General features: G+C 54.0%; 1 protein-coding gene across 1 annotated transcript; it reads left to right on the top strand.

Moving 5' to 3' along the window:
* Positions 1 to 7,843: 7,843 nt before the first annotated feature.
* LOC109741914 (uncharacterized) lies at positions 7,844 to 11,971 on the top strand. The gene is made up of 2 exons (XM_020301001.1): positions 7,844 to 8,555; positions 11,952 to 11,971. The coding sequence occupies exons 1-2, from the start codon at positions 7,844 to 7,846 to the stop codon at positions 11,969 to 11,971; spliced, it is 732 nt and encodes a 243-aa protein (XP_020156590.1).
* Positions 11,972 to 24,910: the final 12,939 nt, after the last annotated feature.

Consider the following 24,910-nt stretch of genomic DNA (forward strand, 5'->3'; position numbering starts at 1 on the left):
TAAAGGTGGTCGAAGAGCTAAGAGCCGAACAGGCTTCCCATTGCCAGAGCAAGGAGAAAATAGCCAAGATGGCTATTGAGTTGAAAGATGCCGCCGGCCGGTATGAGCTTCTTGAGAAGGAAAGCCAAGCGAAGGCGGCAGACCTGAAGGAGGCTATGGAAGCAGCCAAGGAAACCCACTCAAAAACCATAGTGGCGAAGGAGGAACTCCGTCAAGCCGGAGATATCGCAGTTGGGAAGCCCTTTTTGTTGCGAACGAGGTTTGGAGACCTGAAGTATGCCCCTCTGGATAAGTTATGGAGTTCTGCAGACACGTACCTGGATTTGGCAGTGAGTGCCGCTGATGCGACCAAGTTTTTCAAAGATCAGAAAGATCATGTAGTGGAAAGGTTGTTCTGGTCACAGTTCAGCACTCCAACGCGTCCGCTGCTGTTAAATGAACAAATGGCCGAATGGGCCGAGCTCCATAGGTTGTCCGGACTTGCTATGAGGTCAGTGGTGGATCACCTGTGGCCGGAGGGACCGAGGCCGAATAGTTATTTTGGCTTAGTGCAACAATTCCTTGGTGATGTGCCGCATATCGACGTTGTGAAGAGGTCGGCGTGCATAGAAGGTGCGCGGATGGCTCTTGCCCGTGTCAAGACATACTAGGCAGAGATGGAGGCCACCGCTATTGCAGCCCAGAGTTCGGCCGTAGGCCGGGTATCGGCCGAGCACTATTTTGAAGAAGTCTTAGAAGGCGCTCATTTAATAGAGGCTCAGTGCTCGAAGAGTACCATGTTCTAGTGACATGTATCTCGATTGTAATAACAATGCTATTTGAATTATAAAGGTTGTGTTTATACTTTTGCCTGAAACTATTATTATGCCTCATGTGCGGTCGTTTATGTATATGTATATATAACCTGAAAGTTTGCAGTCGTCGGCTTCAGCCCCCACGCATATAATGCGGGGGTGTTTGCAAAAGCGCGTCTTCACACTTGACCCAACGTCTTGGTCCATTAAGGAGGTGGTAGCGCGGCGAACCAGGCAATCGGACTATATTGCTTTAACACTTTCACTTAACCATAGGAGTTTGACAGTGGGGCTACTATATAGCCTCTGGTATTTCCACGGCTATCCGATTACGGTGCGCGTACGAATGTGACCGGGAAACGGCCCTTCGCTAATGCGGAGGAATCCCGAAGATTCCGCTAAGTCATCGAGTGGTTGACCAGTCTCGCGCTTTATCATGATAGTCAGTTTTCGGCTTTCTCTACTGAGGTGCTCATCTGGATGAACTAGGGCACAATCGCAGTAGTTCTCCCGGTGCCACCTTAGCCGATAGAGCGGAACGTAAGGTGGCAAAACGCGGGAGCCGGGAAAACCCAACATTTGACCAAAGACATGATTCCGAGCTGATGCATATAAGGCCAAACTTGCGACGTCGAACACTCCCTAAGGTATTCGGTCTTTACAACATATACCGGGCTGAATAATGCCCTTGATAATGATCCCTGAGTGTCCAGGTACGTGCATCATTCTGACGTGGCGAAATGCCAATAACGTCAGCATCCCTCTCGGTTATGCTAAGTGTCCGGAGGATGTTAAACAACAAGAGACAGTAAAAAAGGTTTACGCAGGGTCTTAACCTAAAAAGAAACTTTGAGCGGGGCCCTACTGCACGTCTGCGCCTGTGTCTCCGTTGTGCCATATCTTGGAAGGGTGTAGCACGATTATAATCTGTAAAAGAGAAGAACTTAGGTGAAAGTTGTCGTGCGAAAAAGTGGTTATTCTCAATAAACCATTAAAATTCAAGATAAGTAAGGTCGAGTCGGACTGTAGTCCTTTTTACATGCGGGAAGCCCCTGGTACCGCCTATAGGGGTATATCCATCAAACCAATCATAGGTTTACCTACGCAGTTATAGCTAGTGATGTCCCGGACTCGTCTAGCCGTGTCCGCGGTCTTGACGACCGATCATTTATTCTGGTTGGAGAGGCCGTTTAGTGTTCGGCTGTTAAAGCCGCCATACGTTCTTCCGCACGTAAGGAACGCTCAACATTTCCGCTAACTGTGATGATGCCACGTGGACCGGGCATCTTAAGCTTGAGAGAAGCATAGTGCGGTACGGCATTAAAACGAGCGAAAGTTGTTCTTCCGAGTAGTGCTTGGTAGCCGCTTCGGAATGGAGCGATGTCGAAGGTTAACTTTTCACTTCGGAAGTTGTCGGGAGAACCGAATACAACCTCTAATACGAGAGAGCCTGTACAGTGGGCCTCTGGGCCTGGTATTACTCCTTTAAAGGTAGTATTGCTTTGGCTGATTCTTGTCGGGTCTATCCCCATTTTGCGGATTGTGTCCTGATATATTAGATTAAGACTACTACCGCCGTCCATGAGGACTTGGGTGAGATGGTATCCGTCGATAATTGGGTCTAGCACCAGGGCAGCCCATCCTCCGTGCCGGATACTTGTCAGGAGATCCCTGCGATCGAAAGTGATCGGGCAGGCCGACCAAGGGTTGAACTTATGGGTGACGGGCTCTACGGCGCGTGTGTCTCGGAGTGCATGTTTGCTTCTCCTCTTCGTCACGTGAATCATGTTCACTATTTTGACGTCTGGTGGGAAATTTTTCTGTCCCCCAGTGTTTTGCTGACGAGGCTCATCCTCGTCTTCGCTTGGTGTCTTCCTCCCCTTGTGTTCGGCGTTTAGCTTACCGGCCTGCTTGAAGACCCAGCATTCTTTGTGGGTGTGATTTGCAGGTTTGTCGGAGGTGCCCTGAATCTGACATAATTTGTCTAGAATCCTGTTTAGGCTGGATGGTCCATCTCTGTTGCCTTTGAAAGGCTTCTTCCGCTGACCGGGTCGAGAGCCCCTGAATCCGGCGTTTACCGCCGTGTTGTCTGGGTTGTCTTCGTTATTGCGACGCTTACTTTTACTGCGTCGTGGTTTTCCGTTGCCATCCCTGACTTCGGATGTGCCTGGGTCGCTGGTGTTACTACGGGCTAGCCAGCTATCTTTGCCCGCGCAAAAGCGGGTCATGAGGCTTGTTAGGGCTGCCATCGTTCTCGGTTTTTCTTGGCCGAGGTGTCTGGCGAGCCATTCGTCTCGGACGCTGTGTTTGAAAGCTGCTAAGGCTTCGGCATCCGCACAGTCGACGATTTGGTTCTTCTTAGTGAGAAATCTTTTCCAAAGCTTTCGGGCTGACTCTCCGAGTTGTTGAATTATATGACTTAATTCGTCTGCATCCGGAGGTCGGACATAGGTCCCTTGAAAATTAGCCCTAAAGGCATCTTCAAGCTCCTCCCAACTTCCAATTGAGTTTTTGGGGAGGCTCTTCAGCCAGTACCGAGCTGGTCCTTTCAGCTTGAGGGGCAAGTACTTGATGGCGTGGAGATCGTCTCCGCGAGCCATATGGATATGGAGGATGAAGTCCTCAATCCAGACCCCAGGGTCAGTCGTTCCGTCGTACGCCTCTATGTTCACGGGTTTGAATCCCTCTGGAAATTCATGATCCAGCACCTCATTGGTGAAACATAGGGGGTGTGCGGCACCCCTGTACTTGGATGTGTCATGGCGTTCTGACGGTTGTAGTGTTTGGTTTTGGTTATGCGCTGGAGCGCGCTTCCTAGATCCGTAGATGGATCTGGTCTCGTCGGCCTTCCGATGCAAGTCCTCACGTGAATCGTGTGCTGACTTATATGCAGCCTTGTTAGCCGCTCTATCCTGGCCACGAGGTGGTCGATCCGACCGGTCGGCCATTTTGTTTTTCGGCTGTGTGGGCTCTATGGACTCGTTGTCGAATTCAGGCAACAGCTTGCGCTTTGGATAGCTCTTTGTGTGGTGACTACCACCATACTTTTCTTCAGTGTCGAGCACTTTGTTCCATCTACTGTTGAGCGCAGTCTGCGCGGCCTTAAGCCTTTGCTTCTGCTTCTTCAGACTCCTCGCAGTGGCAATAAGCCTTCTGTGGAGGTTCTCCTATTCCAAGTGCCTTTCCGGGATGATGTGTGCATCGTCGTCCGGACTATTTTCCTCTCCGAAGAGAGGTTGATGAGCTTTATCCTCGGCGTCGCCTTGATCGCACAGTGGCTCTGTACTATGTTCGCCGTCCGCTGGTTCATCCTGCTCTATCGCTGGGTCCGTGTGGTCGTCGTTTCCTCTGGAGTCGACTGGGGTGTTATTTTTTCTTGCGCTGTTTTTCCCGAGACGGGATTTGGAACGGCGCCTACGCCGTCGCTTTGGTTGCTTCTCGAGGGAGCTGTCCTTCGCTGCATCCTTCCATTCCTCGTAATTGTTTTCTTTGGGTGTATCCACCATGTATATATCATGTGATGAAGTGGCTGTCCAGCGTCCTATGGGCGATGGTTCCTGTTCCTCTCCTGCATCGTTGTCCATACCGTCGATGTCTTCGGAGTCGAAATCGAGCATGTCGGCTAAATCGTCGACAGTGGCTACTAAGTGGGTGGTGGGTGGGGAGCGAATTTCTTCGTCGTCCGGATCCCATTCAAGCCGGACATAGTTCGGCCAAGAGTCTCCTGACAAGGAGAGAGACCTCAACGAGTTTAACACCTCGCCAAAGGGCGAGTGCTGAAAGATATCCGCGGAGGTAAACTCCATGATCAGTGCCCAATCGGATTCGATAGGCACGGACGCAGGCGGCTCGGAGTCCGTGGCCGGGGACGAATCCAACAGTTCGGCAACACGGGTCTCGTAGGAGCTGAAGTCAGTATTCGGCTCTATCGCCACTGAGTGTGCAGCCTCCGTGGCGGGGTCCATCCACCCATCCTCGGATGGCGCAATTTGTTCCGGATCGAGGGCCGGAGTAGTTGCAGGTGTGATCTCCCGAACATTGTCCGACGGCAGAGCTAAATCATGCTCGTCGTGATTTTGCGGTGCACCTGACATGGGCTCGAATCCGTCGAAGATCAAGTCTCCGCGGATGTCGGCAGTATAGTTCAAGTTTCCAAACCTGACCTGATGGCCAGGGGCGTAGCTTTCGATCTGCTCCAGATGGCCGAGCGAGTTGGCCCACAGTGCGAAGCCGCCGAATACGAAGATTTGTCTGGGGAGGAAAACCTCACCCTAGATCGCATCGTTGTCGATGATCGAAGGGGCCATCAAACCTTGTGGTGACGGCACAGTGGAACTCTCAATGAAAGCACCAATGTCGGTGTCAAAACCGGTGGATCTCGGGTAGGGGGTCCCGAACTGTGCGTCTAAGGCGGATGGTAACAGGAGGCAGGGGACACGATGTTTACCCAGGTTCGGGCCCTCTCGATGGAGGTAACACCCTACTTCCTGCTTGATTGATCTTGATGATATGAGTATTACAAGAGTTGATCTACCACGAGATCGTAGAGGCTAAACCCTAGAAGCTAGCCTATGGTATGATTGTTGTTGTCCTACGGACTAAACCCTCCGGTTTATATAGACACCAGAGGGGGCTAGGGTTACACAGAGTCAGTTACAAGGGAGGAGATCTACATTATCCGTATTGCCAAGCTTGCCTTCCATGCCAAGGAGAGTCCCATCCGGACACGGGACGAAGTCTTCAATCTTGTATCTTCATAGTCCAACAGTCCGGCCAAAGGATATAGTCCGGCTGTCCGAGGACCCCCTAATCCTGGACTCCCTCACCGCCTTCATAGCGCGTCGGGTTCTGCCGCTGCAGCATCGGGCGCACATCATCGGCCCGATGGGCGACGGCCAGGACCCTACCCGGATGTCGTCTGGGCGGCTGAACCCAGAGCAGGTCGCCGAGCGGGTGAATTCCATCTCCAAGGCTGGGTTGCCTCTGGATTGGCGCTTCGGCAAGGCGCCCTACAACAGCGAGTACCCGGCGCCCGCGGTGAGTCCTTGGTCCCCATATTTTGCTATGTTCCATCTACTTCTTCGTCCGAATGCGACGCGGGAGGTGCTTCTGAATGAAATACGGCCAACGCGTGACTGGATGAGGGTGCAAGTACTCTCTGTCGAGCAGGCCCAATCGGAGGGGGAAGAGTCCTTCGCCGAGAACCCGGAGCCGGCCAACGCGACCCGCCGAGCTGGTAAGTCTTCTCGCCCAGATCTCTTGCGAGATTGGTCAAATGACGACAACATGGAGATTCTGATGCAAGCTGGTGGTGCAGCGCCCTCAAGGGGCGGAGACGCCAATGTCGCCCCCGCAAGACGGCCGCAGGACGGCCGGCGACGGGTCGACCCGGGCACCGGTGACGGCGAGCCGGCCACACGGGAAAGACCCGGTGCCGTCGGAACCGACCGCGAAGCGCACGACGAACCCGGCCACGGGCGGCCAGCCGGCCGCCAAGAAGAGGCGCCGCGCCGTCCTGGCGGCGCCGTCGAGACATGCCATCCCGACGGTGATCGGGTACGTTTCTTGCTGGCCCCGACGTGCTGCCGAGTTGATCTTCTCTTACGCTCTTCTTGGTGTGATCCAGGTCGCCGCCGGACTTGGCGCTGGCGGCGACGGACACCACGTTCAGGAACGGCTTCATGTTCCGGTGGCCCCGGAGTAGCGCCATCGACTGGGATGAGGAGGCGCCCGAGGAGGACCTCGGCCTGGACCCGGAGGACACCGAGGGCATGGCCTGGCGGGATAGGAACAGGGTCGTGGAGGAGATGGAGGCGGCGTCGAGCCAGGCCTGGGCCAGGGCCGCGGAGGCGAGGGAGCGGGCCGTCGGGGAGTCGGCTTGGCCCACCCCAACCACTGCCGAGCTCAGCCGGGTTGCCGAGGTGCGAACCCGTGGCGCCGCCATCGGCCGCGCGCTAGGAGCGGTTCCGCCCGTCTACGACACCCCCATCAAGAACATGCGCGCCGCACAGGCGGCCGCTGACTGCTTGGAGCAGCTGCAGGGCGAAGGGCTGCAGGAGCGCCTATAGCGCATTACCGAGCTTGCGCTGCGAACACACAGTAGGACCGCCTCGACCATCCTGTGGGATGAGTCTCGCACCACACCAGAGACCCATAGCGCGAGCAGCAGAACACGACGTCTTCCCCGCTCGCAAACAAAGCTCACTCCAGCCAAATACGAACCCGGCGCACCCGTGCCTTGACGGCTGGAGCCAGCTTGGGCAATGAGTCGGCTGCTAGAGACTGGCGCCAGCAAGACCCTCCCTCGCCGTCCGGCCGGCGTGGCAACCCGGCTTCGGCTAACCCGGCGCCTCGCGGTCCCGTCGCAAACTGGCTGGGTTCACGCTCCATCGACGACACAAACGCTCTCCATCACCTCGACCAGCTCGCCCTCTCCTTCGAGCTGGAGGAAGAAAATGCCGTCGGTCCAGCTTGTTTCAGCCCATGCATCCGGGGATGAGCCCTTCCACAAAGGATTCACGCTGCCCCGCGACACCTCCAAGTACAACGACACCGTCAAGCTGGAGGACTGCCTCATTGACTATACCACAGCCATCGGCATCGCGGGCGGCAATCGCCGCCTTGCCGTGCGCTACGCCCCGCTCATGCTCCTGGGTTCGGCTCGCACGTGGTTGAACATCGTGGTGAAGACCAAGCAGCACCTTATGCTCCTTGACGACCTAAAGGAGACCTTTGCCAATCTGCATGAGTAGCAGATCAAGCTCAACCTGGAGAAGTGCGTCTTCGGCGTGCCAGCCGGGAAGTTGCTCGGCTTCCTTGTCTCGGAGCGCGGCATTGAGGCAAACCCGGAGAAGATCAAGGCCATCGAGCGCATGGGCAAGCCAACCCAGCTCCACTTCGCCGCCTCCAACAACGTCGCAGAGTACGAAGCCCTTGTGCACGGCCTCCGACTTGCCAAGGAACTCGGCGTCCGGCGCGTCCTATGCTATGGTGACTCGGATCTGGTGGTGCAGTAGTGTTTCGGCGAGTGGGACGTCCGGAATGCCAACATGGCCAACTACCGTTTTCTGGTCCAGCAACTCTCCAACACCTTCAACGGCTGCGAGTTCCTTCACGTCTCGCGCGCAGAGAACGAAGCCGCCGACACGCTAGCCAAGATTGGCTCATCTCGGCAGGTCATACCGTTCGGCGTCTCCCTCGAGCACTTGCACAAGCCATTTGTCAAGCGGTCTCCGGATTCCGAGTCCATCTTCATACCAGACGAGCCTGCAACGCCCCTCCCCAACCCGGACCCGGGGGCTGCCGGTCCAAGCTCGGGGGCTGCCGGCCCCAACCCTGTCCCGGTGGCTGCGGAACTCGGCCCGGGGACTACTGAACCTGGCCCGGGGGCTGCTGTGCTCAACCCGGCCGCCGTTACCCCTAACCCGGGGGTTGCTACCTCCAGCTCGGGGGCTGTCATCCCAGAACCCGTCCAGGTGGCTGTCTTCACCGTGGTGACGGCTCCATCATGGGCCCAACCAATCTTAGCATTCCTGGAGAGCGGAGTCCTTCCCATGGACGAAACCAAGGCCCGCCAAGTGCAACGCCGGGCAACCGCCTACAGCATGACCAACAACAAGCTCGTCAAGCGCAGCGCGACAAGCGTGTTCCAGTGCTGCGTCGAGCCAGACAAGGGCATAGAGATCCTCCTTGACATACATCAGGGCGAGTGTGGGCACCACGCCACCTCCAAGTCCCTGGTGGCCAAGGCCTTCCGCCATGGTTTCTACTGGCCTAGGGGGCAGGCTGTTCAACCACGTGTGAGCCGAAACCAGGAGCATGAGTGGGGCATAGCACACGGCAAGGTGGCGGTTGCCTCCCGTGACGACGATGGCGATGGTATAACCGATGAGCCAGTCCTCCGGCTTGACGGTGCCATTGTACTTGGGGGTGTCGCGGGGCTGCGTGAACCCTTTGTGGAAGGGCTCATCCCGGATGCATGAGCGGAAACAAGAAGGACCAACGGCATTGTCTTCTTCCAGCTCGAAGGGGAGGGCGAGCTGGTCGAGGCGATGGCGAGCGTCTACATCGTCGATGGCGCGCGGGCCCAGCCGGCTTGCAACAGGACCACGAGGCACCGGGTTGGCCGAAGCCGGGTTGCCATGCCGGCCTGACAGCGGGGGAGGGTCTTGCTTGTGCCGGTCTCCGGCAGCCGGCTCGTTGCCAAGGCCGTCTCCAACAGTCAAGGCGCGGGCGTGCCGGGTTCGTGTCTGGTCGGAGTGAGCTTTGTTTGGGTGCGGGGAAGACGCCGTGTTCTGCTGCTCGCGCTCAGGGTCTCTGGTGCGGTGCGAGACTGATCCCGTAGGACGGTCGAAGCGGTCCTGTTGCATGTTCGCAGCGCCGAGAAGCTCGGTCATGCGCTGTAGACGCTCCTGCAGCTCTTCGCCCTGTAGCTGCTCCAAGCCAACAGTGGCCGTTGATGTCTACTATGCAACTTTATTCTTGTAGACTCGTGTTGGGCCTCCAAGCGCAGAGTTTTGTAGGACAATATCAATTTTCCCTCAAGTGCATGACCTAAGGTTCAGGCCACCGATGTGGTGTAATACCCTACTCCAGTGTGGTGTGGTGGATTGCCTCTTGGGCTGAGGATGAACAAGTACCAGGGAAGAACAACCTCCTGAGGAGAGGTGTTCTTGAGCTCGGTGAGCTTGTGTGGATGAGAATGATCTGAGTCTGGATCAGTTGCCTCCTACTGTGGTGGCTAGTCCTATTTATAGAGGCCCTGGTCCTCTTCCCAAATATTGAGCGGGAAGGGATCCAACAACAGCCAATTTTGAAGGGAGACAACAAGTACAAGTTATCCTGACTAAAGGTGGTCTTCGCCTGCCAAAGGCTCTGGTGATGACGCCGTCCTGGGCTCCATGGTGACCTCCGTCCTGCCGTCCTGCTGGTCTTGGTCTTGCTGCACCAATATGGAAACCTTTGCCTGATGCCTCGGGACTCCTCGCCTGCGGTTGCCTCTTTAGCACCAAAGAGGAAAAGAGTACACTGTGTGCGCTGGCACTCGCCTGGCGCCCGCCTGGCCTTGGTCGTCATGGCTTGCGTCACAGGGACCTCACGAGGTGCCCCTTGCCTTGATCTCTCCGCCCCTCGCGAGCCAGCCTGGTGAGGCCACCCCCAAGGAGGTCTTGTGTCATACGCCTCGCGAGGCTTGGCCCCTCGCGAGGGTCTTGAGTGCTTGCTAGTGAAGATGGGTCGTATAGGGCCGCTGGTGGAGCCACGCCGTGGGCTGCAGGCAGGCAAGTCTGGGGACCCTCGTTCCCAGGACGCCGACAGTAGCCCCCGGGCCCAAGGCGCTGTCACATCCCTAGTTCTGACAATGCCTAGTGCTAGCATCTGGTGTTGCATCATGTCTACTTTTCACAGAAAGTTGAAATGGGGATGACAGAACCCCCAGCACCCCCCCTGAACACAACTAGGGTTTACTAAAATCCTTTTCAATGAACCTGAAATGCCCTTCATAAATGTTCACCATCTTTGGTCCTGGCTAAACCCTCTGCCAAAAATGGTTTCATATTTTTGGAGGCTATTCTGGATTTTTGCACCAAGCCATAAGTATTTGCATTTGGGCAATTCAAATCCTATAAATATTTTAAAATGCCCAAATAAACTTGAAGGTATTTTTAGGCTGTTGAGAATATTTTCAAATGTGCCTCTGAATATTTTCAGGTTTTTCCTAAATGGAATAGTATTTCTACTATTTCAAAACACAGAACAGAAACAAATAAAAAGAAAAACAGAAAGCAGAGAGAGAAGATACCTACCTGGCACCCACCAAAGCCACCTGGCCGGCCCAGCTGGCGGCCCAGCCCACCAGGCGCTCTCCTGTCGCCTTCCTCCTCGCGCCAGTAGGCGAGGGCGCGTGCCCGACGCGCGCAGCTACACGCCGCGGCCACCTCCTCCCTCCCTGCCTGCCTGGCTCCGCCTCGACGCGTCTGGACGATGCCACGCGACCCCCAGAGCCGTCCGGCTCTCCCTCTCTCTCCCCCGAACGCTCTCCCCCCCTCTGTTCTTTCTGCCCGAACGCCTCCGTCGCCGCCGCTCGCCACCACCGCGGACACCGCCATCCCGGCGACGCTCTGAGATGCCCAAGAGCTCCGCCTAGTACCCCTCTTCCTCCTCGTCGAGCTATGCAACGCCGCACGCCCCCGAGTGCCTCCACGTCGTCGTCTTCAACCTCCCAACGCCGGAGATCTTCATCGCCGCCCCGCTTGCTCCGGCCTCTCCCCGAGCCCACTGACCAACCCTGCGGAACCACTGTGAGCTCCTACGCCCCTCGCACCTCTCCCTGTCGACGCGTTCGTCCTCTAGCCCCGATCCCCAACCGTGACCGAAGCATCTCGCCGCCGGCTATGGCGTAGCCGTGGCCACAGCCGCACAAGCTCACAACCGAGCGCGCCACCGTGCTCAGCACGTTCCCAGGAGTCGACCGCGACCATCCGCGGCTCCTGCCGTTCCATGCAGCGCCGATCCGCTTGACGCCCGAACTCCGGCCGCCGCACAAGTCGCCGCCGCCATCATTTTAGGCCACTAGAGCTGCTGATGTGAGCACCACTGGACGCAGACGAGTCTCCTCGTCACGTAGAGCCTCTCCGTCGTGCAAATGGTCGCCTGTGGGCGATTCCCGATGCCCTCCGCCGCGTTCGGCCTCGTCGGCGGCTAAACGCCGGCGGGTTGACCGCTTTGACCGCCGGTGGGTTAGCCCCGGTTGACCAGGGGATTTGACCTCCCTTGAGTCTATGACATGCGGGCCCCGCCCGGCTAATTAATCTAGTTTAGGTTTAAACTTAATTAGTTTAACCTAGGTTAGTGCTAATCTAGGTTTAAACTAATTAATCTAGGTTAGTTCAGTTAGCCACTGACACGCGGGCCCCACTGGTCAGTTTGACCTGGGCTGCCCCGTTGACTCGCTCATGTCATGCTGACATAGTGCTGACGCAGTAATGCATTTTCCGGAATTAGTTTAATTCTAAATAATTAGATAATCCAGAAAATTGCCTAAACTTCTAAAAATCGTAGAAAATCAACCGTAACTCCAAATGAAATAATTTATATATGAAAAATTATCAGAAAAATATGAAGAATCTGTTTATGGCATTCTCATGCATGTTTGAACAGCTTACAACCACTGTATATGACAATTTGAATCAATGGTATTTGAAATGCCTCATGTGGAGTTCAAATTTGAATCTAGTGTTCGAACCAACTCCATTTAAATCGTTGCTAGCTGCATTAGCTCAAATCACAGCATATTGCCATGTCACATTCATGCATCATATTGTTGCATTGCATTGATTGTGTTTCCTCTCTGTTGCCGGTAATTGTTCCCCCTCGGTAGACGTGTGTTCCGACGATGAGTTCGATGACACCGATGAAGAGCTATATCATCTTCAGAAGTGCCAGGCAAGCAAAACCCCCTTGTTCATTCTGATACAAACCCACTCTCTCGCTCCTGCTCTCTTTTACTGCATTAGGACAACAATGATTCATCTGTTACATGCTGCGGTAGTTGAACCCCTTTTCCTCTGCATGACCTGTCATTGCCATAGTAAATAGATGAAACCCACTAGCATGAGTAGGAGTTGTTTGAGCCCTGATGTGCCTACTCATTCATGCTTGTTTGTCATGCCTGCTATTGCTTAGAGTAGTGTCAGGTCTGATTCATCGGGGATGAGTTGGAATGGTGATGAACATGTCCTACTGAGTGTGAGCTAAGTGTGTGAACACGATTTGGTAAAGGTAGCGGTGAGAGGCCATGTAGGAGTACATGGTGGGTTGTCTCATTGAAGCCGTCCTCAGGAACTGAGTTCTGTGTTTGTGATCCATGATACAGTTGCTACCACGCATTGGGCCCGAAACCAATGGACCCTCTCGGCTTCTTAATCACCCTTGTCCTCTGTCCAGGAGTTGCAAGTAGTTTCTGGTGTTTGTAGTATGCTGGAGGCCGTGGGCAGCGCTGACCGAAGGGGTGAGCTGTGATGCGGTAGGCACGTGGCACGGTGTACCGGGCGCCCGTTTGGTGTCTCGGGAACCCTGCACACATCGTTCGGGGCCGTATGTGGAAACCTCGGTCGGACTCCCTGCGGATGGAACCTGAATAGGCGATAAAGCTGGACTAGACACTTGAGTGTTTAGGTAGGCTGTGGCCAACACCCTCGCTGGGCTTCCGCTTGAAGGTTGCCGAGTACATGTCGTGTAAATGGCGGTAAGTGGTGAGAGCGTGTGTGACGAAGTACACCCCTGCAGGGTTAATATGATCTATTAGAATAGCCGTGTCCGCGGTAAAGGACTTCTGGGTTGCCTATAACAGTTCATAGACAAGTGAAAGTGGATACTCTAAAATGCGCAAGATAAGCGTGAGTGCTATGGATGGCGTTCTCGTAGGGAGACGGGAGTGAATCCATAGTGGTGTATTGATATGGTGAATATGTGGACTCGTGTGCGCCACCTCAAAAGAGTTACTTGCAGTCATAGTTAGGATAGCCACCGAGTCAAAGCTGGCTTGCTGCAGTTAAACTCCACCACCCCCTTTGTTGATACCGATGCATATGTAGATAGTTCTGATGTAAGTCTTGCTGGGTACATTTGTACTCACGTTTGCTTATTTTATGTTTTGCAGAGAGACGTCAGTCTCGCTAGTAGTTCCGCGTGGACTTCGACATTTAGCTTGTTACCTCAGCTACGATCTTGTGCCCTCGGCAGGATCTAGTAGATAGTCAGGCTTCTCAGCCCTTTTCATTTGTAGATGTCTGTACTCAGACATGTTAAGCTTCCGCATGTGTTTGACTTGTATGCTCTGAATGCTGGGTCGAGAGACCATGTTTGTAATATCTGGCTCTTCGGAGCCTAATGAATAAATACTTGAGTCGTAGAGTTATGTTGTGATGCCATGTTGTATTTACACATATCGAGCATATTGTGTGTATGATTGAAATGCTTGGTATGTGTGGGATCCGACAACCTAGTTGTTTATCCTTGGTAGCCTCTCTTATGGGGAAATGTAGTCTTGTGCTTCCATGAGCCATAGTAGTCCACTACAGCCCGGTTCACCGGAGTCCTGCTAGCCCAGCACTACTGCTCCGGAACACTTGACTGGCCGGCATGTGTTTCACTTCGTTCCTGTGTCTGTCCATTCGGGGAAATGTCACACGGTGACATCCGTAGTCCTGCCTAGCCTGCTACAGCCCGGGTTCCCGGAGTCCTGTTAGCCCAGTGCTACAGCCCGGATTCACACGCTGCTGACCGACACATTCGATGTTGATTCATGAATGCCTGTCCCCATACGTTAGTGCCGCTTTGGGTTCACGACTAGCCATGTCGGCCCGGGTTCTCTGTCATATGGATGCTAGCGACATTGTCATATACGTGAGCCAAAAGGCGCAAACAGTCCCGGGCCATGGTAAGGCGAGACCCGTGGGAGTACCGTGCGTGAGGCCGCAAAGTGATATGAGGTGTTACAGACTAGATCGGTGTGACTTAGAATCGGGGTCCTGACAGGCGCGCTCGGACATGGCTTCGAGGCAAAGCCAAGGGACAAATGCGGAGCACCGCGGGCCCCAACAGCCTACGGCCTCAATCGACGCGTGGCGATTGATGGGACGTGGGCGTCTCCGCTTCCCCACGCTGCCTCGGCAACTGCCCGACTTGACGAGTCCCTGCTGCATGCAGAAAAAACCATCATTACTTGCGATTGTGGAGGTCGACGGTTGGCCTCCTCCAGGCTATAAATGAGGAGGGGGGCGGAGCCCCCATCGCCCATCTCTTCCCATTCCACTCGCTTCTTCTCCCTTGCCTCATTGCTAGCAACGACACCCATGGCGCCAATACGGAGATTCTCACCCGCAGAGAAGGGAAAACCCCCCCGCGACGAGTCGGGTCCGCTCCCGCCGAAGAAGAGGCCGGCCCCTCGCCGCAACGTAGTCGTGAGGCCGAAGGTGACGAGGCCTTGGTGCGAGCGGCCTCCCCCTGGGTATCCGCTGCCCTTGTACGCCCAAGCCGAGGGCTCCAAAGGAAGAGGCAGCGACCAGCGCCGCCCGTGTCGCGGCTATGGTCGCCACGCCGCGATGACGCACGCCACCGCCCTAGGAACCCACGTCGAGGGCTCCCCGCGCGAACTCGTGATGTGGGCGCCGATGCCCCCGCGCACTTGGATTCTCTTCCCGCAGTTCTTCTCCGCCGAGATGCCGCCAAGGGGTCCCCTCGAGCTATGGCTGCAGCACGCCGACTGCGATACCCCGGCGACCGGAGCGGAGGTTGAAGTTGTCTCCCCGAGCTAGGTCTTCATGACCCGCGGCTGGGGTGAGGTTGCCCGCGTTTGCCGTACGGAGGGCGCCCTCGCCATCTACTTCGAGTACGATGGCGCCTCCACGATGTTCTTCAATGTCTTCGAAGCGGAAGGCCGCCGCTTGGAATGCTTCCCTGAGGAGGGTCATTGGGACGGCGCTGCGGCAGGAGCCAGGCCTGCCGCTGGCCTCACCGGCGGTTCCTCCGACAGCAGCAGCAGCGCTTGGGAGTCCAGCGACTCTCCCAAGCCCTACGAGACTTCGGAGACGAGCGACGACAGCTACGTGTCCCCGAGCTCTCGTCGAGCCCGGAGCAAGGCAGCAGCGTCCGGCCGCCACCATCGCTGATCTGGATGGGGTTGGCGCCGGCCTCCCGTGGCCCACTGTTGATGATGGCGTCGGCGGCGCTGGCGTGTGTAGATAGGGCTCCTAGAAACCTCCTTCTTTTGTTCCCTGCGAGGAATCGTAACGGACCCCGTGGGGGGCGTGTAAAGGGTCTGTAATGCCTTTTGTTGATATCATTCCTATTATGAAGATTTACGAATGCACGTCCTACTCTGGCTCGGTCTCCCCTTTCCAGCCTCACGATAGCTCGGTGCTCTACGCCGATAGGTCCCAGTCCCCAGGCAGGCTGCAGCCATCGCTGGTATGCCAGGTCGCGATGCCGTGGTCAAGGCCGGGAGGTGAGCGGCCCGAGGTCCAGTAAGAGCTCCTGAGGCGTGATGCTCAAGAGGTCCCCTTTAGCGCGCAAGCAGCTACCTAGAGGTACGAAAGGGAGGCGACGTCGCCGCAACAAGGCTGCAGCAAGTGGGAGTCCTATGTCGTAGCGCTTGGTGACCTGGGCGCGAAACTTATCTTAGCGGTTCGGAGTCAATTCCTTGTGCAGCACCATACTTGTACGTCAATGGCCGCAGTGTAGCTGGGTTAGGCCCGTGCGGACCTCCTTCTCTCTCCCACGCTCTTCCGTGTGCTCTACGTCCTCAGGTCCCGGCCCTCGAGCGAGCTCAGCCGCCGCTGGTATGCCAGGTCGTGATGCCATGGTCAAGTCCAGGGGGTGAGGGCTGGAGAGCCAGTAAGAGCTCCTGAGGCGCGATGCTCAGGAGCTCCCCTTTTAACATGCAAGCGAATTGCCAGTGAGGAGAAGGAGGCCGCGGTACCGCCCGCCATCATCCTCAAGGGGTTCCTACAGGTTAGTGCAAGGAGGGATAAAGATTGCAACCGCACTTCCCGTCTTGCCACTGGTCGTTCCGCAAGGAGATGAAGGCACTGAGGGCCTGGTGAGGTGACGTGCGCGGGGGGCGCCGCGAGTCAGAGCTCGATCGCTCAGATTTGTCAGCATTGCAGGGACGGACCCGAGCACAAGCGCCGTGCCAGCATGAGTGGTCGTCGTTACGGGATGAGCGAGGGGCTGATCGGTGACGCGAGCGGTCACGATGGGTGGCAATTAAGCAGGTGATAACCATAGAAAATTCATGCAAGGAAGCAAATTAGCTTAGATAGATGCGGGAACGATACATGCCACCGGGACGGACCCGAGCGACTTGGGGATGATGCAGCCCGAGGGGCGCCCCCAGTAGAGTAAGCTAAAGATGCAAAAGGATGCACGCCGCAGGGGCAGGCCCATGCGACCTGGGAATAATGCATCCCGAGGGGCGCTCCCAGCTGATAAACTTGGAAAATGTCACCTGGTTCCGTTGTCGAAGGAGTGTTGAAGTAGTCGAAGACGCGTGACGAAGGAGTCGCCCCTCATGAGCCATCAGGGCCCCGAGCCTCGGGAGGCTCTGGGGGCTCGGGTGGTTCCTTGAGGACCGTCTCCATCTCTGCCAGGACTGCGTGATGCCTGGCCTCCTGAACTGCCAAGATGCTTCGTAGGTTGTGCTGGAAGGTGGCTGCCAGGCTCGGCAGGCCAAATGGCATGCGAACATAGCTGTGAGATGGGCCCTCGCAACGCCCAACACGCGAAGGCCAAAAGCGCTCCTGAGATGCGGCCCGGTTGAGCCCTGGGATGTCGACGCAGACGCGCAGCCTGCCATCCTTGCCGGGATGGGGAGCTGCGCCCGGTGGTGGGCGGCGGTCGCCGCGCATGGCTCTCGCATCCTGTAGCTCCTGAGTGGTCTTGATAATGAACTCCTGAGCACCAGGCGCTCCTCACCTAGGGCCTTCCTGAGGGAAACGTGCAGCAAAGCACGCCTCCATATGGTGCCCGGGCGCCTCCCTCGTGACATTGGCTAGGTCTGAGGCCATCCAGAAGAGAGCCCCTAAGCCCAGCATGAGGAAGGCGCCGGGTGCGCCTTACTATGCGAGGGAGGGAGGCGCCCCAGGCGCGGGCCCTGATCCTGAGGCGGCGCCGCTAGAGACACCGCCCCCCTGAGGCCCTGCGCGGAGTAGTTGCTTCTTCTTCTTGGGGATGGCCTCAGGAGGGTACTGCGTGCCCTTGCTGCCAGGGTGTTCGATTGCTGCGGCCTGGAAGGCGCGCTTGAGGGAGCACACCGCATCTCTTTCTTGGCAGGGGACTGTGATGATCCCGCCACTCCCTGGCATCTTGAGGACGTTGTATCCATGGTGGGTCACTGCCATGAACTTGGCCAGCGCTGGGTACCCGAGGATGGCATTGTACGACAGACGAATGTGGGCGACGTCGAAGTTGATGAGCTCGGTGCGGTAGTTGTCGCACTGGCTGAAGGTGACAGGGAGGCGGACCTGCCCTATCGGGGTGGTGGAGCCGTCGGTCACTCCTGAGAAAGGCTTGGTAGGCTGTAGCTGATCGTATGGCACTTGGAGGCTGTCGAATGTCTCGACAGACAGGACGTTAAGCCATGCGCCATCATTAATGAGGGTCTTGGTGACCTGGACATTGCTGATGACGGGCGAGCACGGCATCGGGAGGGCGCCAGCGGTGGCCGCGCACTTGAGCTGATCCGCCGAGCTGAAGGTGATGGTGCACTTGGACCACCTGAGCGGGCGCATGGCCTCGAGTCTGGGAAGGGCTGCATTCACCTCGCGAGCAAACTGCTTGAAGATGCGCTGGGATGCTGGGGCCTGAGCTCCGCCCAAGATGCAGGCAATAGCGCGCGGCTCCTGGAAGCCTCCAGCCCCCTCATCCTGATGGTGGTCGTCGTTCCTTCTTGGCGGTGGCGGCAATGGAGGGAGACCAGCATTGCCCTGAGGGCGGTCCTTGCAAGGCTGATCCCTCCATGCGCCCTCACGAGGCTGGTCCTACCAGCGCCCAAGGTCGGTCGCGCCACTCCTGGCGGGGGCCGCGATCGTCCCAGCGTCCTCCGCCTCGTCCTCCTCCTCAGCCGTAGCCCCGGTCGTTGCGCTCGGGGCGTCAACCGAAGCGTCCATCTTGAATGGCCCTGAGCTCTTGACAGTCATTGGTGTTGTGGCTCTGTATGTTGTGGAAGGCGCAGAACGGACGGCTGCTCTTGGACGACTCGGGGTGTTCCCGGCCGCGCTTCGTGTCTGGCTCCGCTGCGAGCACAGCCACTCCCTTGCACTTCATGTCCTTGGCCATGGCTTTCTTCTCCTCTGGGTCAGTAGCTGGGAGCTCAAGGAGGGAAAGGCGCCCCTCCTCAACCCTTGCGCACTTGGTCGCCATGTTGAACAGCTCCAGAGCCGTGCATAGCTCCTCGTGGATGGCGAGCTCCTCCTTCATCTTGATGTCGCGGACGCCATCAGAAAATGTCGAGATGATGGCCTCGTCCGTCACCTTGGGGATCTTGAGGCGAACGCTGTTGAAGCGCTGGATGTACTTCTGCAGAGTCTCCCCTGGCTGCTGCTTGATACGGCGTAGGTCTCCCGCGGCCAGCGGGCAGTCGCGAGTGCCCTGGAAGTTGGCGACGAAGCGGTCGCGCATCTCACCCTAGGAGGAGATCGAACCGGGGGGCAGGTTCAGGAGCCACGAGCGAGCACCGTCCTTGAGAGCCATGGGGAACCAATTCTCCATGACTTTCTCGTCGCCGTTGGCCGCCTTGATGCTCAACTCGTAGAGCTGCAAGAACACCGCGGGGTCAGGGGTGCCATCATAGCGAGGAGGCAGGTCTGGCTTGAACTTGCCCGACCAGACGACGCTACACAACTCTGGAGTGAAGGCGCGATAGCCTGCTGTGGCCACTGGGGCCCTTTGCAGGGGCAGAGCCTGCCCTTGATGTCCGCGCACCGCCACTGCAGGTGGCACGCGGTCTTGTCGTGGAGGCGCCGGGAGCGCATGAGCGTTTTCTTGCGGTCGAGGAACTTCTTGGCATCTTCCTTCTTCTCGCGCAGGCGCCCGGCATGGTGGGTCGCGCCGGGGGCGCGCGCCTTGGTGCCAGGGCGCCATCTTGGTGCGGAGGCGGCGGAGGCGCCCCGTGGGCTAGGTCACCCGCGGCTGGAGGAGGGCGAGGTAGCAAGAGAGACGGGACAGGCGAGCCCCCAGCGGCGCTAACGAGCTCAGCGATGTGGTCCAGCCAGTCCTCGTAGAGGTTGTCGACTAGGCGGTAGTGCAGGAGCTCGCGTGCCATGAGTAGCGCGGTCTACGCGTCCGCGGGCGCGCGACCAGCGTGGGACGACGAGCCGGCCGGAGTCAGTGATGGGGTGGCGGTGCGGCCGTCTCGCTGCACCGAGGGGTGCAGCGAAGATGCTTGCTGCTCGTTTCCCGCCGGGCCGGTGGCAGCGTTGGCAGCAGCTGATGGAGAATGATGGGGAGGCCCGCCGATAGGAGCTGTCTGAGCGACACGGGCAGCGAGGGTGGCCCGGCGCTCGGCGCTCGTCTGCCATGGATGCTGTGGAACGGTGGAATGTGGATCGATGGAAGGAAAGCTTCAGCGCACCCCTACCTGGCGCGCCAAATGTCGGATTTTGGGTTCTGGCAAAACCCTTAAGGTTCGAACTCTGGGGCGCGCATGAAGATCTCTCCTCCCCCTAGCTCACACGCTCTCCACGATCTCAAGGCTCAGCGCATCAATTTCGCAGAACAAAGGACACAGGGTTTATACTGGTTCGGGCCACCGATGTGGTGTAATACCCTACTCCAGTGTGGTGTGGTGGATTGCCTCTTGGGCTAAGGATGAACAAGTACCAGGGAAGAACAACCTCCTGAGGAGAGGTGTTCTTGAGCTCGGTGAGCTTGTGTGGATGAGAATGATCTGAGTCTGGATCAGTTGCCTCCTACTGTGGTGGCTAGTCCTATTTATAGAGGCCCTGGTCCTCTTCCCAAATATTGAGCGGGAAGGGATCCAACAACGTCCAATTTTGAAGGGAGACAACTAGTACAAGTTATCCTGACTAAAGTTGGTCTTCGCCTACCAAAGGCTCTGGTGATGACGCCGTCCTGGGCTCCATGGTGACCTCCGTACTGTCGTCCTGCTGGTCTTGGTCTTGTTGCACCGATATGGAAACCTTTGCCTGATGCCTCGGGACTCCTCGCCTACGCTTGCCTCTTTAGCACCAAAGAGGAAACGAGTACACTGTGCGCGCTGGCACCCGCCTGGCCTTGGTCGTCATGGCTTGCGTCACAGGGACCTCACGAGGTGCCCCTTGCCATGATCTCTCCGCCCCTCGTGAGCCAGCCTAGTGAGGCCGCCACCAAGGAGGTCTTGTGTCGTCCACCTCGCAAGGCTTGGCCCCTCGCGAGGGTCTTGAGTGCATGCTAGTGAAGATGGGTCGAATAGGGCCACTGGTGGAGCCACGCCGTGGGCCGCAGGCAGGCAAGTCTAGGGACCCCCGTTCCCAGGACGCCGACACTCACTTTCACTAGTGCAACCTCTCAACAATGCAGACATAGTTGGATCATATGATTATCCCTCAAAGTGCAATAAAGAATCACTCCTGAGTTCCTATTAGCGGAGAACAAAAGATAAAAATTGTTTGTAGGGTACGAAACCACCTAAAAAGCTATTATTTCCGATCAATCTATCCTAGAGTTCGTACTAAAATAACGCAAGCTATTCTTTCTGATCGATCTAATCAAGAGTTCGTACTAAAGTAACACCATATGACACACATCAACCAACTCTAATGTCACCTAGATACTCCAATGTCACCACGAGTATCCGTGAGTTAATTCTACGATATGCATCAAACAACTTCATGATCATAATATTCAATCCACACAAAGAACTACAAAGAGACCCCAAAGTTTCTATCGGAGAAAAGATAATAAAAACGTGCATCAACCCCTATGCATAGATTATCCCAATATCACGTCGGGAATCCGCAAGTTGAGTGCCATAACATACATCATGTGTTCTCATATCTGAATATCCAGTCTGACAAGACAAAACTTCAAAGGGTAAAGATTCAATTCATCACAACAAGAGTATAGAGGGGAGAAACATCATATGATCCATCTATATTAACAAAGCCCGTGATATAGATCACGAGAGAGAGAGAGATTAAACACATAGCTACTAGTACAAACCCTCAACCCCGAGGGTGGACTACTCCCTCCTCATCGTGGTGGCCGCCGGGATGATGAAGATGGCCACCGGTGATGATTCCCCCCTCCGGCAGGGTGCCGGAATGGGTCTAGATCGGTTTTCGGTGGCTACAGAGCCTTGCAGCGGTGGAACTTCTGATCTAGGTTAACCCCGAAGGGTTTTGTAATATTTGTGAATTTATAGGGTAAAGAGGGGGTGCGGGAGGCCACCAAGGTGGGCACAACCTACCTGGGCGCACTTGGGCCCCCAGGCACGCCCTAGTGGGTTGTGCACCCCTCGGGGCACCCCCCAGGTGCTTCTTTGGCCCACTGTTGGTCTTCTGGTCCATAAGACATCTCCGTGAAGTTTCGTTGCATTTGGACTCCGTTTGGTATTGATTTCCTGCGATGTAAAAAACAAGCAAAAAACAGCAACTGGTACTGGGTACTGGGTCAATAGGTTAGTCCCAAAAAATGATATAAAGTTGCTATAAAATGATTGTAAAACATCCAAGAATGATAAAATAATAGCATGAATACTTCATAAATTATAGATACGTTGGAGACCTATCAGCATCCCCAAGCTTAATTCCTACTCGTCCTCGGGTAGGTAAATGATAAAAGAAATAATTTATGAAGTGTGGATGCTAGCAAAGTGCATAAGTTTGATCAATGAAAATTTCAATCACTTTTCCTAGCATCATAACAACAATTCTTTCTTATAAAACTTCTCATGTTATAGTAGCAACCAATTCACATGTTAAGTTTCAAACAAAGAACTCTCTTGAAACTCAACAACCTATGTTCTTAGTCACCAAGCAATTGCAATTCAACTTATTCAATGGAGTTTAAGTAAGAGCTCCACATACTCAACTATCATATAGTCTTTTATGATTGCTAACACTCACCGCATACACATGAGCAAAACGTTTCAATCGGACACATAGAAAGATAGGGGCTTATTGTTTTGCCTCCCAACGTATTCACCTGAAGGGTGATGTTAACAATAATAACTCATGCCACCCATATTCAACTGGACATATGTGCCTAGATCTTTCCTCACCACATGATGCTTGCCAAAAGAGAAGAATAAAAAGGAATAGAGAGAATAACTTTGACTCTCTGCATAAAAATAAATACTGAAAAGTAAAAGATAGGCCCTTCGCAGAGGGAAGCAGAGGTAGCCATGCGCTTATTTTTTTGTATGCTCAACCCCTTAGTACAAAAGAACATTACGTTATATTGCCCCTTATGATAGCAACCATTATTATGCAGTCTGTCGCTTTTATTGCTTTGCCATCACAAGTTCGTATAACGCTCAATTTTCACTTACACTAACTGATCTAACACTTTTAGAAGAAATTTTTATTGCCTTATTGCACCGATGACAACTTACTTGAAGGATCTTGCTCAATCCTTAGGTAGGTATGGTGGACTCTTGAAGGTAATATTTGCGTTTAAGGGTTTTTGGATGCACAAGTAGTATCTCTACTTGGTGCGGAATTTTTGGGTAGCAAAGATGGGGGGCAAGCACCACATGTTGAAGGATCTATGACAATATAACTTCTATGTGAATATGAACAAATGTAAATCATTACGTTGTCTTCCTTGTCCAACGTCAACAATTTTGGCATATAATATTTTGATGGGGGCTCACAATCACAAAAGATTTCCAGGATAGTGTATTTTCATGTGAAAGTTCTCTTCCTTATACTAATTATTCGTGAATTGCTTGTATGACCAATATTGTGATTGTCAGGCCTCAAAAGATTTCACTTTCTGAACCCAATGTGAAGCTACCACTAGGCATGATAAAATTTCAACTTCATGACATTCAGTTTATTCAGCAATTTACTCATAGGATATAAGTGAAGCACAAGAGCAATTCCAAAGAAAAGAGCTTCGTTGACGGGATGTGAATGCCGCTTACTTAGGCTCCCTGGCAACTATTTGAGGGCTCTATTTTATTTAAAAACTTTTAGATCTAAGTACTTTATTAAAACAGCAATCAAAACAAAATAAAATGACATTCCAAGGATAGCACACATCATGTGAAGAAGCAAAAACTTAGGCTCAACCGATACTAACCGATAATTGTTGAAGGAAAAGGGTGGGATGCCTACCGGGGCATCCCCAAGCTTAGATGCTTGAGACTTCTTGAAATATTATCTTGGAATGCCTTGGGCATCCCCAATATTGAGCTTTTGTGTCTCCTTAATTCCTCTAATATCACGGTTTTCCTAAATCTCAAAAGCTTCATCCACACAAAACTCAAAAAGAACTCGTGAGATAAGTTAGTATAAACCAATGCAAAAGCTTTATCATTCTCTACTGTAGCAAATCACTAAAATTATTATTCAACATTGCATACTAAATGCCGCTGCATATTTAATACTCCTATCCTCGCATAGATTCATTAAACAAGCAAGCATATGCAAACAATGCAAACATAACCGCAATCTGCCAAAACAGTACAGTCTGTAAAGAATGCAAGAGTATCAATACTTATTAAACTCCAAACATTATGAAATTCTACCACACTGTAGAAAATTTATTGGAGCTTATTATGAAAAAGTTTCAACATTTTATCACATTCTGACTTTCCTCGGGAATTTTTGCAACATCGATAAACTTTCTGTTTTCAAACAGCAACATGTATACTTGCAAGATAAGCATGGCAAAGGTTATCAATGCCACTTTTATTGAAATAAAAGATGCAAAAAATTATTCTAAATAACAGCAAGCAAATTCTTAACAAAATAAATTGACGCTCCAAGCAAAACTCATATCATGTGACGAATGAAAACATAGCTCCGAGTGAGGTTACCGGTAATGTTGGAGACGAAAGAGGGGATGCCTTCCGGGGCATCCCCAAGCTTAGTTGCTTTGATATTCCTTGGATATTAACTTGGGGTGCCTTGTTCATCCCCAATTTTAGGGTCTTGTCACTCCTTATTCTCCTCATATCGATGTCTCACCCAAAACTTGAAAACTTCAATCACACAAAACTTAACGGAACTTCCTGAGAAAGGTTAGTATGATAAAGAGCAAACCATTTCACTTTCGTACTGTCAAAGACAAGATTCATAATTGTTTCCACACAATTCCTACTATATCATATCATTTCCACAATTTATATTGAGCAGTATAAGCCATAGAAACTAGAAAGCAAGCAAACTATGCATTGAAGACAGAATCTGTCAAAAACAGAACAGTCTGTAGTAATCTGTACTCAAACCATACCTCTGCTACTCAAACAATTATGAAAAAATTAGTAACACGTGAGCAATTTATATATTAAACTTATGCACAAAGAATCAACTCAAAATCGCTCTTGTTTTAAAAATGAGACTTATTTTCGTGAGCGCAAAAGTTTCTGTTTTTCAGCAGGGTCAAATCAA

This window comes from Aegilops tauschii, chromosome 4 (assembly GCF_002575655.3).
Source record: "Aegilops tauschii subsp. strangulata cultivar AL8/78 chromosome 4, Aet v6.0, whole genome shotgun sequence".
NCBI lineage: Eukaryota > Viridiplantae > Streptophyta > Magnoliopsida > Poales > Poaceae > Aegilops > Aegilops tauschii.